This window comes from Apteryx mantelli, chromosome 12, assembly GCF_036417845.1.
Source record: "Apteryx mantelli isolate bAptMan1 chromosome 12, bAptMan1.hap1, whole genome shotgun sequence".
Lineage (NCBI taxonomy): Eukaryota > Metazoa > Chordata > Aves > Apterygiformes > Apterygidae > Apteryx > Apteryx mantelli.
In genome coordinates, this window is record NC_089989.1 from 14309026 (window position 1) to 14324513 (window position 15488).

General features: G+C 49.8%; 1 protein-coding gene across 2 annotated transcripts in view; it reads right to left on the reverse strand.

Annotated features, from left to right (window-relative positions):
* Nucleotides 1–1130: 1130 nt before the first annotated feature.
* Nucleotides 1131–15488, reverse strand: part of RBM6 (RNA binding motif protein 6) — a 57573-nt gene continuing 43215 nt past the window's right edge. Inside the window, exons 9-22 of one of the 2 annotated variants that reach the window (XM_067303283.1) lie at nucleotides 14530–14781; nucleotides 13319–13479; nucleotides 12473–12570; nucleotides 11942–11984; nucleotides 11327–11387; nucleotides 10267–10358; nucleotides 9417–9569; nucleotides 8701–8790; nucleotides 7820–7909; nucleotides 6911–7180; nucleotides 5943–6017; nucleotides 5218–5315; nucleotides 3858–3969; nucleotides 1131–1436 (exon numbers count right to left, since the gene is read on the reverse strand). In XM_067303283.1, the coding sequence (XP_067159384.1) occupies nucleotides 1311–1436; nucleotides 3858–3969; nucleotides 5218–5315; nucleotides 5943–6017; nucleotides 6911–7180; nucleotides 7820–7909; nucleotides 8701–8790; nucleotides 9417–9569; nucleotides 10267–10358; nucleotides 11327–11387; nucleotides 11942–11984; nucleotides 12473–12570; nucleotides 13319–13479; nucleotides 14530–14781 (1721 nt within the window). In that variant the 3' untranslated portion in view covers nucleotides 1131–1310. The remainder of the gene's footprint in view (nucleotides 1437–3857; nucleotides 3970–5217; nucleotides 5316–5942; nucleotides 6018–6910; nucleotides 7181–7819; nucleotides 7910–8700; nucleotides 8791–9416; nucleotides 9570–10266; nucleotides 10359–11326; nucleotides 11388–11941; nucleotides 11985–12472; nucleotides 12571–13318; nucleotides 13480–14529; nucleotides 14782–15488) is intronic. The other variant, XM_067303284.1, reaches the window with a different exon arrangement.

Below are 15488 nucleotides of genomic sequence, written 5' to 3' on the forward strand. Positions count from 1 at the left end.
GTCCCCAGGGCCCAGCCTAGCCCACACCCTGAGGCTATAGCCTCGCACTGTTTCTCTGGACCCCTTTGGGGTCCCATCTCTGCTGCCAGGGCCACTTCAGTCCTAGAGACAGCCCAGGCTCAAACTCTGGCCATGCCACACCAAAAAGCTTGCCTTAAGCTATTTTTCCTGGACATGCCACAGCAAGGCCAACGCTGTGGGTCCAGAGGATTTTCCTGAAATAAACCCTGCAGTGGTTCTGCTTGCCACAGCATGTCATGCTCACCTTTGCCATTTGACCCCACACATTGCCCATGGCCCGGGCCAGTTGAGGTTAGGAGCTGACTTGAACATGTCCTGCCTACCAAGGTGAGGGATGCTCAAGCAGCTGTCCACCAATGGCTGCAACATGCTGCAGACAGCGCTGCCCTGTGCCAGTGCTCTGCTGCCCCTGGGAGCCCACGGGAACCTGAAGGACAAGAGCTGGAGAAGCTGGGGCAGGCAGGGCGCATGGCTGTGGTGCGGCCAGCTCTGGGCCGGGCGATGAGGGCAGGCAGCCACAGCAAGGCCAGCCAAGGAGGTCTGAGAAGGACGGGGGGCCAAACACTGGGAGCTGCCGGCGAGGCGGAGCAGCCTCCCCAAGGCTGTCATGCATGAGCCTCCTGCTGCTCGGCTGGCACTGTGGCGGCTAGGAAGCGGCGGGGCTCGAAGTGAGCTCACACAGGCGATGCCCACAGGCAGGAGATGATGCTTGCCGAGGCCCGAACGCACCAGTCAGTCCTGTGCATCCCACGTCAGGTTTGGCCTTGGTTTGGCCTTCACTTGGTTGGTCTAATAACGCATTTTGGGAAAACATGGTTATCTCGAAGAGCAGTACAGAGTGTGGGAGAGCATATCCTAAGAGACAGGCCTCATTCAGAGGCCTCCCGCAGTGCCTAAGTTGGCAGGGAACTTGCTGCAGGACAGTGACATTGCTGGCGGAGCCACTGAGTGACCACCTGAGTGCAGCTGGGAAAGATCTGCCAAGGCAGCGAAGGGCAAACCTGTCCCAGCCCCACAGGCCCCAGGGACCTCATCAGCAGAGGAGAAAAGATGACAGGAATCTTCTGAAACAACACACGCTTATAAAACATGTCATTTTAGTGAAGAGATGGTGAAACATCGCTGACAAATTTTCAGTTTTATTAAAAAAAATTCTAGCAGCAAAACCTTAACAATTCAAAAAAAAAAAAAAATCAAAAAAACCCCAAACCCCCAAACCCCAAGAGAACATGACACAGAGAGAAAGAGACAGAGATGGAGACAGACAGGCTTGGGGTATTCTCCACCATTCACTCAAGTTCCTTATAGCGGGCAAACATGACCCTCCTGACAGCATCGCGGTACGTTTCGTTGGACTGCCTCTTGCCGGGCTTCCCTTGGGCCCCAAAGCCAGGTCCCTTCTTCCGATTTTCTGCCTGAAAGCAGACACAGCTGTTATTAGTGATTTCTCCTCTTTGTCTGCTGCCCACAAAGAAAAGGCTTCCCCTTGGCTGTTCCAGGACAGATTTAGCTGACTACTCCCTTGTGGACCTGAAGAGGGGGCAAGGTACTACACTGTGTTCCCCCAAAAGCTGCTTGGGAGAACCTACTGGGGCTTTGCAAGCAACAAAAACACACGCAGCAAATGCCAGGAGAGAACTGAACTGTAGGGACTGGCTGGGGAGAGCAATACTAGCGTACAACAGCGTAGGAGCAGGCAGCCAAAACATGCGACAGCAGCAGACGAGAGGTGGCTGCGTGTGCGCGAGGACTGAAGAGAGCAAAGGAAAGCGTCAGCAAGAGAGCTGGGCTCCTGGGGAGCTGGTTTGCAGTTAGCCTGCATTTGCACAAGCTCAGCTGTTCTCTCCTCTAATGGAATTCCCACGGGCTCTGGTTGCTCATTCTGAATTTCAACTGGTTTTTAACGACTGGCTTTTGCAGCCAGTGTCTAAATTATTCAGCTATACCTGCCCAGAGTGAGCCCAGGAGAACAGGCCCAAGGCTGAAAGTTTTATTTCCTTTTAAGTATGATGTATCTGGATACCAGAGATGTGACCAATTAGGCTGAGAGATCAAAGTTATCTAGGGCTGAACTGGACACGTGGCTTTGCCCAGCAGGACTTGGGAAGTGGGAAGAAAGCACATCTCTAGGGCTCTTCTGGGAGGGCTTTATAGGAATTGCACCAGGGCTGTGCCTTGTGATCAGCTCCCCCATCCAGCGCAGGGAGCCTGATTGTAGGTCAGACCTCCCAGAGCACATCGCTGGAGCTGGCTTTCGACAAAGCCCATTTTATGGCTGCAAGAAAACACTCAGTGAGGACCAAACAACAGCTGGGGCCAGTTCTTGCTATCTGAACTGAGGGAATCTTGCATTTTTTTGTGTGTGGGCTCGAACAAACATGTCACAAAGCCTCAAATGTTTGCCTTCAATGATGTACTTGATTGCAAACTCCATGTTGCAACATGAGCAGCGCTGGCATGTTGCAGCGCCCTTTGGAGAGGAGCTAACACCACGCAGCGAAGTAGCCAGGCAACTAAACCCACCGCGGCAAGTGACCACAGCCACTGGGGGCTGGTGCTGCCCACGTGCCCCTGGGCACCAGGGCAAGGGATTAGAGCAGTTCCCTCCAGGCCGCTTGCTACTGCCAGGCCTGGGCATCTCAGGCTGCTCACTGAACAGATTTCTGCAGAACGCTGGCCTAAGCAGCCATCAGTCCCTTGCACCCCTCGCTGCCCCTCTACGGTGCTGCGGTAACCACCTGCGCGGTTACACAGTGAATGAAATCATGAATAATCCATTGGAAAAGACCCTGTCTTACTTGCGTGACCAATCATAGCATCATGCAGCTGCCCAAATGCTTTTCTTGCCACTACAGAGGTGGTGTTCAAGCCAGCCTGCAGCCTGAGGTCAAACTGTGGCCTCAGCACTGCCCGTGTGGGCTTCAGAGCAAGGCAAATGGAGCTGGAAACAACCCACAAGAAAACAACCCTTCCTTTTGCCCTTGATCAGCCCCCCATAACCATCACACAACCACTGCCGCAGTGTGCCCGGGGGCAGGTACAAGCAGCAGTGGGTGTGAACAACCTGTCTGTGGAATCACCAACATGGACAAAATATTTCAAATTATTTCAAACTGCAGGTTGCAATCTTAAGACAACTCAAAAACACATGTCAAGTGCAACTAATAAACTGTCCCAGGTAAATTCTCTCCAGCAAATTAAGGCTCCTGTGAGCATCACAGAGGGCAGAGCTGGCAGGGGTATAAGAAGCCACTCTGTCCCAGAAGGCAGGATCTGCTCAACCCTGCCTGTCCCTGAAGCTCTTCAGTGGTAGAGAATCTGCTCCTCATCCAATGGTGTACCCTGGTATACCCTTCTCAAAGTCCAGTGCTCAGAACTGCAGCTGAGGTTTCACAAGTGCTAAGTAGAGCAGACAAATAGTAGCACGTGTCCTGCAGGCTTTGGCTACACTCGCGCCTCCCAGGAAGTTCACCTTTTCATCCCAGCCAGACACGGCTGCAGAGCATCGAGCTAGTGACCAGTTCAAACACCAGCCCTTCTCCTGCCCATTGCTGGTGACTTTGTACAGGTATTAATCAGATGCTCATGCCCTCCCTACTCACTGTTACTCTATTTTCAGCCCTCCAGATCCATACACATGCTAATCCTTTCTTACTGACATGCCTGCAGCCCCTCCCAGCCTGCAGATTTAATCAGTGCGCACACAATACTCCATCAAGTGGGTGATGATTCTTGCAGATTGACTCTTGTTCCAGCTGCGAATTCCCTCCAGCTGTCTCAGGAGACATTACCAGTTGAAAGACAGTGATTTGTTTTGAAGGAAAGGGAAGATTTACCTCCACTGGTGAGGTTGTGCCCTGCTGGTTGTGGCCCAGGCCTTTCTTCCACCCTGGGGACTGCAACATTCGGTTTCCTTTGTTGTTACTCTCAATCCTTGGGTCATAGTCACTGCAAAAGAGACAGAAGCAATTATGCAGCTTTGTGGTGCTTCAGACACATGCCAGGGATTTTTAGCACTACTAATGGCACCTCCATGGACATCTCGACCTCTCCTGAGAGATACCCAAGTTGCTTTCAAGAAGCACTCTGCCCAAGAAATTCAACACTCTGCATTCTGCGTGCAGGGCTCAGACAGCTCTGATGACATAATTCCTTGTCCAACCTCAGGGGAGAATAAACCAGGGCACAGGAAATGAGCTCAGGCTCCAAAATATTTATGGTATGAGAAGCCCAGGAGCATTTTGTGCAAATGCTTTGTATTTCTTAATCTGGGTTTTAGCAACAGCAAGAAAGTGACGTCTAATGCCTGCTGTTCTGTTAGATCTTTTGTTTCTTCCAGTGCTGCGAGAGCTGTGGTCACTGAGCTCAATTCATGTGGTGTTGACTAGGACATACTTTCTCCCTCCTGGTCATTATTCATCCAATACCATTTACAGAACTCATAGTTTTGAAAACTGTCCAGCATAAAAATAGCTTCCTGCACTCAGTGAAGTGCACTCCAGCACTTTCTGATGACACTGCATGCAAACTGGTTATCCACAGCTCTTCCAGGGAAAGAGAGGGAAGACAAGATACAGATTTCCAAACTGCAAGACATGAAGGAAAGGTCTCCTTCCTGAGGTGTTGTATCAGAAGCAAACAGGCACATAACCAGTTTCGTCTTCAACAGAGGCCTCGCAATTCCTCAGCCCACTGGAACACATGAGCTCACAGCAGGCGCGCCTTTTGAGAGCTCTGCAGAGCACGTGCTTTCTTCCTCCTCCTACTCTGAATGAGGTGGAAATGGCTCCTAGTGTTTTCTGAGTCAGTGGAACAGACAAAACACAGCTTTGCTCTTTCTCCTGATGGCTCCATGCCTAGGCAGGAGGACAGCAAATGTCTTAAGGATGAGGCGGCTGCGAACAGACTGCCCTCTGCTTCCTGTGCCTGGCCAGGCACCCTCACAACTCCCACCACCCCAGTCCAGCACTTGACAGCTTGTCTCTGCTTTCTTCTCTCTCCTGCCTTCTCAGGGAAGTCCCACCGCACAACAGACTCACATTTTGGGGACCTCTGTGTGCAAGAGTCACAGCTTGCCAGGCTGCTATCCTTGCAGATCTTCCCCACCAGCAGATTCCTAGCCTTGGCACACCAGCTGCTCACATGCCATTCTGCCATCAGCAGCCCCCCAAAAATCTAACCAACAGCAGTCATTACCTCTCTGAGTCCCGATCGTATCTGAATCGTTTCCTCTCTGGTGAATCCATCTGCTGGTATTTCTCTCTCCGGTCGTTTCCCTTATCTTTGTATCTTCCCTTCATATGAGAAAGAACAAAGTGAGTAAAGGAGCCATGAAGGATTCAACATCCCACAGGAGACTGCTCTGCAGCAAGGTCTCACCTCAGCCACTAATCCTCAGGTAAGCAGAAACGTGTCCTGGAGACCCACAAACCCTGGATGTTCGTAGAACACACAGTCCATTTATTCTGTGCTGATGGCATCTGTCAGGCTGACCTGGACCTGTGGTTGCAGTCTTCCAGCTATGGCACTGGGAGAAGCCCTGCTAGCTTCTGAACGAGGGGCAGCTACGGCTCTCCCCATTCCTGGCTGGGCAGCAGTGGCCCACACACTGCATCTGTTTTGGATGGAAATCTGGGACCCACTTAGCACAAAGCTTAATACTGCCTTGCTGGGCAACAGAACCACACTCCGACCCCCTTCTGGAAGAAGGGAACCTGCTCTTAGAAGTCACAGCACTACCTACAGGTCCAAATGCAATGTGTGTCCCACAGCCCAGTGTAAAGCTCTTTGGGAGGCATTTGATGCCCAGGCTGCAGCCTGATACCTCTTGAAACAATTGCATATGCAGTGGGTCTGTCTGGGACCAGCACTCCCCTAGCGCAGGACCACAAGCAGAAGTCTGCCCAGCACCACAGACCCACCTCGCGCTCTCTTTTCTCCAAATATGCCAGTTCCTGCTCAGACCGTTTGATCTTCATATGTATCTCCAGGTTTTGCTGGAAGGAGGAAAGCAGAAGCCAGTGTCAGCAGAGGATACGAGCTGTTACGGTCATCTGCTGTGCCCATAAGGAGCACAGATAAAAACAGCATGCTCTTGCACCTGCACTATGCTAGATGCAAAGGCTTCCCAAGCAGCCCAAAATGCCTGCTCCTCCACAGGAGCCTTTCTTCTTCCACAGCAGAGCAGGCTACCTAGCCTATTTTAACCAGCATGCAGTTTGGTCCTCCCAGCAGGAAGAACTTGAAGGTAGCGCAGGACATGGGGAGGCATGTGCTAAATAAGTTCTTACTACTATCTCTCACTACTATCTTACTACTCTCACACTCGAGCCTGCGAACACCCCACTCTCCCCAAGCTTGAGCCATCTCACTATGGCTTGAAATGTCACAGCCTGATGTTACAGGCATATTTCCACAGAGTACCGTCAGCACTCACATGGCAGGAGCAAGCAGCCCATGCAATGCCTAGGGAACCTGCTTGTAGCCCCATGCAAGATGGGCTGGATCCCTGCTCTTCAGCTCAGGTCCCCTTCCCACAGCTCCAGCATGCTGAGGTGGGGCTAGTGCTCTCCTGCGTGAAATGATATACTCCACTGCGTCACAGAGCTGCCTGCAAGCCTACAGACTATGAAGCTGTTAACACACACTCCTCTTGACAGTGTCTACCAGGGTGGTGTTATTTGTGCCTGCTGGTCAGAAGTCTGCTCCAATTTAGTTAGTGACAGAGCTGGTTATAAGCCTGTGATGGGAGGCTTTGAACACGGCTTCGATAGGAACTTTGCTTGCTCGTGTCAAACTCGGCACAGTTTTTCCCACCCAACTGTTGTATTTTTCCCCACAGAGCACAAAGCTGCACACGCGCAGCCCCCAAGCCACCAGCTCCCTGTACCTTGTGTAGGTTGGAGAGCTGCTGGTGCTTGATGAGCACTTCCTTGTTGGGAAACTGCCTCCTGCACAGCAAGCAGGCCAGCTTGTTCCAGTCAGTCAGCTTGTCGTCGCTGGCCTTGGCCTTCCTTGGTTGTTCCTCGCGCTGTGCTGGTGGGTGGGGAGGCGGCATCCACTGTGCCTGTGACTGCTCCTCCTCTTCCTCCTCCTCTTCATTGTCACTGTCTCCTCCATACTCTCCCAGAAGTCCTATCAGAGGGTTCACCGCCTTGGGCTGAGAGAGAGAGGCAGAAAAGTGTGACAATTTACAGCATCAAGCCTACTCTGCCACGTTGGGCTCTGCTTCCCCAACCTGTCTCCCCAACCCTTCTGTCTCTGTTCCAGCCCAAGAGCTAGAGAGCAACACCCCAGCAGCCTGGGCAGGGATGGAAAGAAATTGGCTGACGGGCATTTAAACACCACAGGGTAGAAGCTCTTCTGTTCTCAACACAGGTCATGCTTTGGTGTCAGGCTTTCCCAATCTGCTACACACCTAAACACAAGATGCTGACCAAAGAAGCAGCTATTTGGCATGGCATGGCTGTCAGTCACTTCTTCCAGCAATAAGAATCAGTGAGGTTTGGCCTTGCTCAGTCCACAGGCAGGCTGGAAGAGTATTCTGCATGACAATTGCTCAAGTGAGGAGACCTTGCTCAGATGCTAGTCTCAAATTTTCCCTGTGCTAGAGCCCCCCAAACAAGCTCAGCATTATAAAGCAAACTGCCTTTGCTGTTCTCTCTCCAATGCTCCCTTCTCTGGCAGGAGAAGCTGGCAAGTCTGCCGCACAAGTCACAGCCAGGCTTTGGAGAACCCCCCTAGTCGTCTACCCAGGCTTGATCAAGAGAAAAAATATCAGTTCCAGGGCGTGTCTTACCGGGGCTGCACTCTCATCCTTCTTCACAGAGGGAGGTAATGGCTTTTTAAAGACATCTTCTGCAGAGAACTTCTCCTCTCCAGACTCATTCTGAAACAGTCAAAATGGGGTGTTAAGACTGCCACAAACTGGTCCTAGGGGAAGTCTGCACACAGCAGCTATGCACCCATTTAACCGGCTTCCAAGTAGAAAGAAGGTGGTGCTTCTGGTGGGAGACATTTCCATTCTGGTGTGGCCGAGAGTCTCTCCCTTGGGGTTACGCCCTTGGTTTTAGAGACAGCTGAAGCAGCTCTCAGTGCAGTCCCAGCCTGCTCCACTCCCACCTTCTGCTGGACCATGACAGCAGCCCCAGCTGTGCCACAGACCAGTGGGGGAGCTGGGGCAGGGACAAGTCACATTTATACACTTCCACTTGCACAAAGGACGTGGAGAGCACCCAGGCACAGACTGCATGCCAGGCCACCCCCGTAGCCTGTCAAGCAACGGAGCAGAGAAACCCCACCACTCCTGGAAGAGTTACAATCCTGCTTCCCATTGAGGGATGAGCCACAGAACAAGTACTAAAGGCAGGGAGGAGAAAGGATAACTGCAACAGCTCTCTCTGCTGAGTCTGTGGCACAACATATGGCCACTGTCAACACAGCTCTGTGGTGTTTTCAAGGTGTTCCTTTTTCTGGACAGAGAACACCACATACTATAATCACCCAGCACTGCAACAGGACAAGCCTGTGACACTCACTTACTTGTATGTTGAGCAGCATAAAGAATAGGCTGCGGTAAAGTTTCACATCTACTTGCTCTGCAGAGTACTAGGCTGGTAATGCTCTAGTTTAGCTATTCATGCTTGACCAGGGCAAAACAAGTGCTATGTACCATCTTACCAGGCTTGCACTTTCGTCCTTTTTCACAGAGGGAGGTAATGGCTTTTTGAAGACATCCTCTGCAAAGAACCTCTCCTCTCCAGGCTCATTCTGGAAAAAAAAAAAAATAGGCATTAGGCCATCAGCAGCACAGGGGTCAGAGAGTGCATGCAGCAACTGGGAAACCACTTCTGAGCATCCATGGAAATCAGGCGGGCAGGAGAAATGGGAGGGGGGGAATTTCTGCATTATATCTCAGTTGACCTTTGCAGTCCAGCCGCACTGCCTGCCTCGCCTTCCAGTCTGTCTGTGATGTTTGGTGGGAGCAGGAATTGTGGTTAGGGCAGGGCTGAATCTCTGTTATTATCTAACCTGGTATGTTCAAACATCTCTGCTATTTTTCGCTGGCTCTGTTACAACAGTTGGGTGTTTTCAGCAGTGTGAGTGTGTCTCCAGTTACAGGGATGTTTCTGAATCCTTTACCACGAGGAAAGGGTAAGAAGCCCTGACTTCATGTCACAAGAGAGAAGAATTTTGGGATCTTGTTCCCATCTGGCCAGAGAGCAAACCATGTTCCCAGCCTGCTGGTGACTACATGTATTCCACCACTTTCTCTCACTGTTCCTCCCTTTTTGAATCCTCTGTAAACTACTCTGACTCTTTTTTTCTAACCTCACTTCTTACCTCAGCCTCCTGGCCTCAGATCTCTGACCATGGTGACTGCAGAAGGAATTTACCTTAGCAGAAGTATTTTTCCCTTTCTCCTTTCTGTCCCTATTGTCCCTGCTGTGTGGCTCCTTTCTTTCATTCGTCCTTTCTTGGCTCCCATGCCGCCTTCTTCTGCTCTCCGTAGGTGATGAGCAGGCTTCTCGGTCTATCGTGACTTCTCTCTGAAAAAGGCATTTGGAACAGACTTAGCCAAAACCCTGCCAACCTTCTCAGTACATGACTGAGTCCTTATCAGGCTGGGGAGACAGCACAGTAAGAAGGGACTGTACAGCAGAGCCTCAGACAGCTGGGGGCCAAGGCTTTAAGACTTTGCTGAGGCAGAAGACTGTCTACTCTAGCCAGGTCAGCAGAGCAGTGTCCCGCTCTCCCAGTCTCAGCAGCAGCATGGACGGTCTCGTGGAAACAAAACGACAGTCCCAGGGAACCTTTGCAGATGGCTCTTTTTTGGCATCCTTGTAACTATCACTGTCTGGGCTGGGGCAGCAAAGAGATCCCAGAAGAAAACAGAGTTCTGCTGTCCCTCTTTTAGTAGACAGTGTTAAGTCTCATATCTCCAGTAAAATCTAGCAAGGATGCTCTGTCTATAAGTCTGTTCAACAAAGAGGAGTCTAAAAGCCCTCCAAAGGTAGGACTTCACAGGCCAAGGTAAATGGTTCAACACACAGCTAATGGGTTCCTAGCCCTGCCTCCCATGGAGTTGATATTTTGGAACAGGGATCCCTTTTATATAGTCAGAGGAAAAGGCACCTCTATGCTGTCCCATCCCAGCCCTCCTCAGGCTCTAGCTGCAAAAGCTATTCATAGAAGGGCAGTTTGTAGGAACGTGCTATGTGTAAAGCTTCCTTCCTGCGCGCTTACCTGAGTCCTAGGGTCGTAGTATGTCCCAGCTATGGGATCATAGTAATTCCCAGTTTCAGGATCATAAATGTACGTGGACACATCTGATGGAGCTGAATGGAGAGATAAAAGTTAACATCAGAAACTCCCAAAGAGAGAACTTGCCTTTTACAAAGACAAAAGCACCAGCAAATACTGCACTGGTGAAAGGATCAGGAGAGAGAAAGAAGAAATTTTCTATCCTGGCAAGGAAGGCATGAGTGTCTTCACACCACTCTACCTACATCTTTCATTCTTTAGTTAGTAAGAAGGGAGATGGGTTTTCACAATCCTTCTGTTTTAGAACTCTGGAGAAACTTCCCCATCAGAACACACTAACAGTGTTTGTGCTGAGATCACCAGATGACAACACCTGACTGGACAAAGATATCCTGAAATGCAGTAATTTCCCAAAGAATGGGGTGATGCGTTTCAGCTCTGCTTCCACCTACCCTTGTGAACAAGGAAGATCTGCCCTCTTACAAACAAAATCTCCTTTCTTAAGCAATGACTCTCTCCTGCTCCCCTCTGCCCCACAGGTGCACAAAAGCCCCTGAAAAGAAAGAAGAGCCAACTGCTTCTACAGGAATAGCTGAAATCCAGAGCTAGGCACCCCCATAATATGAGGAATGTTTCTCATTTCCAAACTCTTATTAGACAGAGCTCAGCAGTACTGCATATACACTAGTAAAATAATCAGGAGAGTTTTTCAGCTACTGGCACTGCTGCATAGAGTATATTTTCTTCCATCTCATCTGGTAATTGCCAGGCTGATTTTGTCCCATCAGTTTGACACAACAAGGAAAGCAAGCAGCAATTTTCCTTTATCTGCTTGTAGCTTTTGCACAGTAAGAGGAGAGAAAAACACATTATTGAATAGGAAAATATGACTAAACAAAATTGGCAAGGGAACTCAGAAGTGGGTGTAGCAAGTAAACCTACTTTTAGCCTTTTAAAATATTTTCTGGATGATTTCTACATGTCAGTGCCCTTTTAAGGAAGAAAAGACTCCACAGTAGGAGTGAGGCAGAGCTTAGCTTACACTGTGCTCTGGTGCGTCTCTGTGATTCGCCGCCCCTCCTGTCCCTCATGCCCCTTCTGCCCTGGAATAAGTGAACAACACAAACAGATCAGAGACTCTGACAAACATCATATTGTTTTTCCTCCCTCCCACAGGCTCAGAGTTCAGGAAAACAATCATTTAACTACTCTAAATAGAAATCAGGCAGACGTAGCTTTTCATCTAACAGAACAACCAGCAGTGTTGCAAGGCACAAGACCAGCTTCACTGAAGCTTTACATCAGGTGCTCAGGGTAATCCACATCGAAATCTCCAGCCCATTCTGTATGGCCCTGCAGCCCAGTAACACTAGCAGTAAGGAAGAGTAAGTCACTCCGTAAGGGTGCAGTATACAATAATCCAGCCCAGCACTCTCTCAAGCAGCATCTGCACTCTGCACTGCACTTCTGTGCACATTATAATCCCGGTGTTATTGGCACAGTGGCAGTGAAGAGCACACTTCAGCCTTAGGTGAACATTCCACCTTCAACATGCTGACGTTTCAGCAGTCCAAAGGGAGAAGCCTAACAGTCAGGTCTATTCCCCCTGGTGCTCCCTTCCCTCTCCGCTAGCTGCTGGGAAGCTGTGCAGACCTACCGGGCCATAGTAGGAATTGTCGCCGTGCTCCCCATAGTCATTCCTGTGGAGATAAAGGCTGCAGGTTAATGCCTGTCTGACTTCACAGTAACCTCAGTGTACTCAAAACGATCAGCAGGACCACAAAGACAGGAAGGGCATCTTCTCTGGCCACCCGTTGGATTGCGCTCATCCCAGGACAAAGAAAGGCCGTGTAGATGACTGTTGCCACAAAAATTATGCCAACACTCTCTGCTGAATCAGCAAAGGCAATTCTCTCCAACTGCTTTTTAAAAAGCCAAACCCGTTAACCTCCTCAGAATGGGATTTGATGGCTGGACAACAAGAGGAAGTCACCTGATAAAATGATTCATCCCATACTGCTCAATCACTGAAGCTTCTGCTCTGATGCCTTCAATTCACCTCTCCAACCAATTTTTAGGTTGTAGGAACTTCTGTGCTAATCCATGTGCCAACCTTTAGGCATTCAGGCTGACAGTGCAGTTCTAGCCTTACAACAAGGGACAGCTCTACTGCCTCATCTATCCATACCTTCTCCTGCCTGTAGCAAGATTCACTTCCACCGTGCGTCCATCAATGCAGATTGGGGGATCCAGATTCTGCAGTATCTTTAGCAACCTCAGTGCCTCCTGTGAAACGAAAGGAGAATTTTACATTCATGAGAAGGAAACATAAGCCCATTTCCCAAATCCCATCTGCCTGAAGGGAAGGCTTTATGCCTAAGAGCAGCACCTGGATGACCACGCTAGGACATGAAATACAATGTGCTTGTTTAAACATTAGTGAAAGGTATTTAAGATAACACAAAAAGGATATATGCATTGGTAGTTCTCTGCTTGTCCTGTGACCATTTTCAGCAGCCAGCTAAGATCCACATTCTCCTAGGGCCGCTTGACCATGTAGCACAGTGGTTGCTGCTGCCCCAAAGACTTTGTGAATACCCTCTGGACCAATGTTAAACACAGATACGCAGTCTGGGTATCGCCCTGACTAAGGAGAAAATGTGAACCTTCCAGTGTGGCACTGCCTGTTAATTAAGATTTGCACCTTTTGCAAATACAGACCATTAAATTTGAGGCCCCTGCAAACAAAAAAATCTATGCAAGAGATGCTTAAGTTTGGGAGGGTCTACAACAAGACGCACCAAGGAAAGAAACTCATTCAGCATCACAGCTGTGATGACAGACTTAATCTTTGGCTCCTGAAGCTAGAGAGCAAACAGATTCTCCCTACATCTAGCCAGGCAAGCAGGAGAGGCCACAGCTTCAGGACAGCTACCTCACAAATACAGCTATTTCCTACATTCCTAAGATTCCTCTGCTACTACTGCCTACAGATGCCAAGAGAGGGAGTGTGTGAAAGCAGGAAGCTACTTACAGCATGTGACTCCAGTTCAATGAAGCCATAGGTCTGCCCCATCCGGCCAGCCTTGTTCTTCATGATGCGCACACTGGACGTGGAAAGACGCACGTATGGGGCCAGGAGCCCCACGATCACTTCCGGTGGGGTGAATCGAGTAATACGCTTCAGCATAATTGCTGAGAAGCAGAAAGAGAAAGGTGGCAGGGAGACAAAAAGTATTAAAAAAAGATCAATTCAGATCCAGGTTTACTGTGACAGCAGGATTAAAACTAAAACCACCCGCTGCAATGGCATGACTTCTTGCAGTTAAACACTGCATAATCCTCACTCGCTGGGTGAGGAGCTCAATGTGCCAGTCTCCTTTCAGTGCAGTTCTGCCTTCCCAGTTCTGGCACCAAGCATAAACACAGTCACTGCTGAATTATGCAGAAGGAATCCCTGTGCAAGGGCCAAGGCTGCGTCATCCACAGACCCCAATGGCAGCAAAGCACAACTCTCCTCCCTGCAATTCAGCATCCTACAGCAGCAATGAGCCCCAGGAGCTAGGATATGCCACAGTGCAGGGCAATAGCAACAGAGCCTGTTATCACAGCGCTGCCATCTATGAAAACCTCTCGACAAAGGGGGCAGTGGTAGTTCAAGGGCTGAGTGATGGGAAGCAAAGGTTTCTGACTCCTCTCCGCTCTGCAGCTGCTCAGACTTCACTAGAGAGCGAAGGGCTCTCTGGACACTTCACACCCTGATGCAGGCCTGCAGCGCAGCAAGATCATGTGGGGACCCATTCCTTCTCCCCTCTCCCTCTGGGATAAAGTGACTCCACCTGAGTAGGACTCACTGACCACACACACAGCTCTGCTCTGGTCCAGGATGGTTCCAGGAAAGGGGAAGGAGGAGTGATATGGCCTGGTGTCTGCACTGACCTGGACTGAAAGAGGGAGAGTAGGCTGGGGAGCAGGCCCTGAGCTGCTGGCCCCTTTGGAGTCTGGAAGCCGCCACTTTTTTCTCTCCTGTTTGCAAGATGCTCAGACTACTCTCTCCAATTGCTCACCTTCCCTTCCCAGAAAACAGAGGAGAAAGGAGGCCCCTCCTCCAATGAGTTCAGCCATATAGGAGTTTTACCATATGGAAACAGCATCCAGAGGTTTTAGTGAAATGCTACCCCTTCTGCTGATGGCCTCATGCAACACAATCATCAGGAGTCCAAATTTGGCCCCTCTGCCACTCACTTCTGCTTCCTCCACTGTCCTGTGGTGTGGTTTCCTCTGCTTCTCTCTGGGAAGGCAGTTCCTGGTGACGGTCCGTGTCCCTTCTCTTCTCCTGTGAGGGCCGCCGCTCTCTCCCTTCATCTCTCTTCCTTGGCTCCTGTTCTTGAGGCTGGCACTCCTGCTGTGGAGCAGGAGCTGAGGGCTGGAGAGGCTGCTTTGGAGATCCTGGTTGTCCTGATAACTCTTGCTCAGGTTTTTCAAGCTTTGTCTCTGCTATTAGAGAAGAGATATGGACTGGCTCCATATTCAGTGTTTCAGCAAATGTTTTCTTCCACTGCCTTCTGGCCACTGGAGCAGCTGGCTTTAGAAAAGACTATATAACCTATTATGCCCTTTGCATACCCCATGTCTTAACACTTTATAGACACAAAGTGTGGAAAGGGAAAGCTAGATACATAGCTCATCCTTCCATAGCCTTGTTTCACATTGAGGTCCTTCACCTGACCTCTCCTGTCAGAGCCAAGAGGCTTTTCTGCCTCCTTTTGGTATTGGCTTTTGCCTGGCCAAGCATGAATCAAGGATGGATTTGGCCCATCCAGGTCCATGACAACCCACCTTGCAGTGATATTGTTACTATGCCTGATGTATTCTTAAACACCCATAGCTGAGCAGTATCACAGACTAGTAATTGTCACTCCATCTCTATGTTAAAAGAAAACTAGGTACAGACAGCTATGATTACTAAGTGAAATGCAGCATAATTCAATCACTGATTTTATTAGGTACCTACTTACCACAGATGAGGTAGGCACTATATAGAAACCCCTCCTCGCTACAGGCTAGCTATGCAATACAGAGAAAATCAAAGCCCATCAAGGTGCTTGAGGGCCCCTGAAATATCTGGCCTCACTTCAAAAGAGATCCTTGGCCGAGTTTCTAAAGTTGTTAGAAAGGGAAGTCTAAGCTGTGGGGCTGCAAAA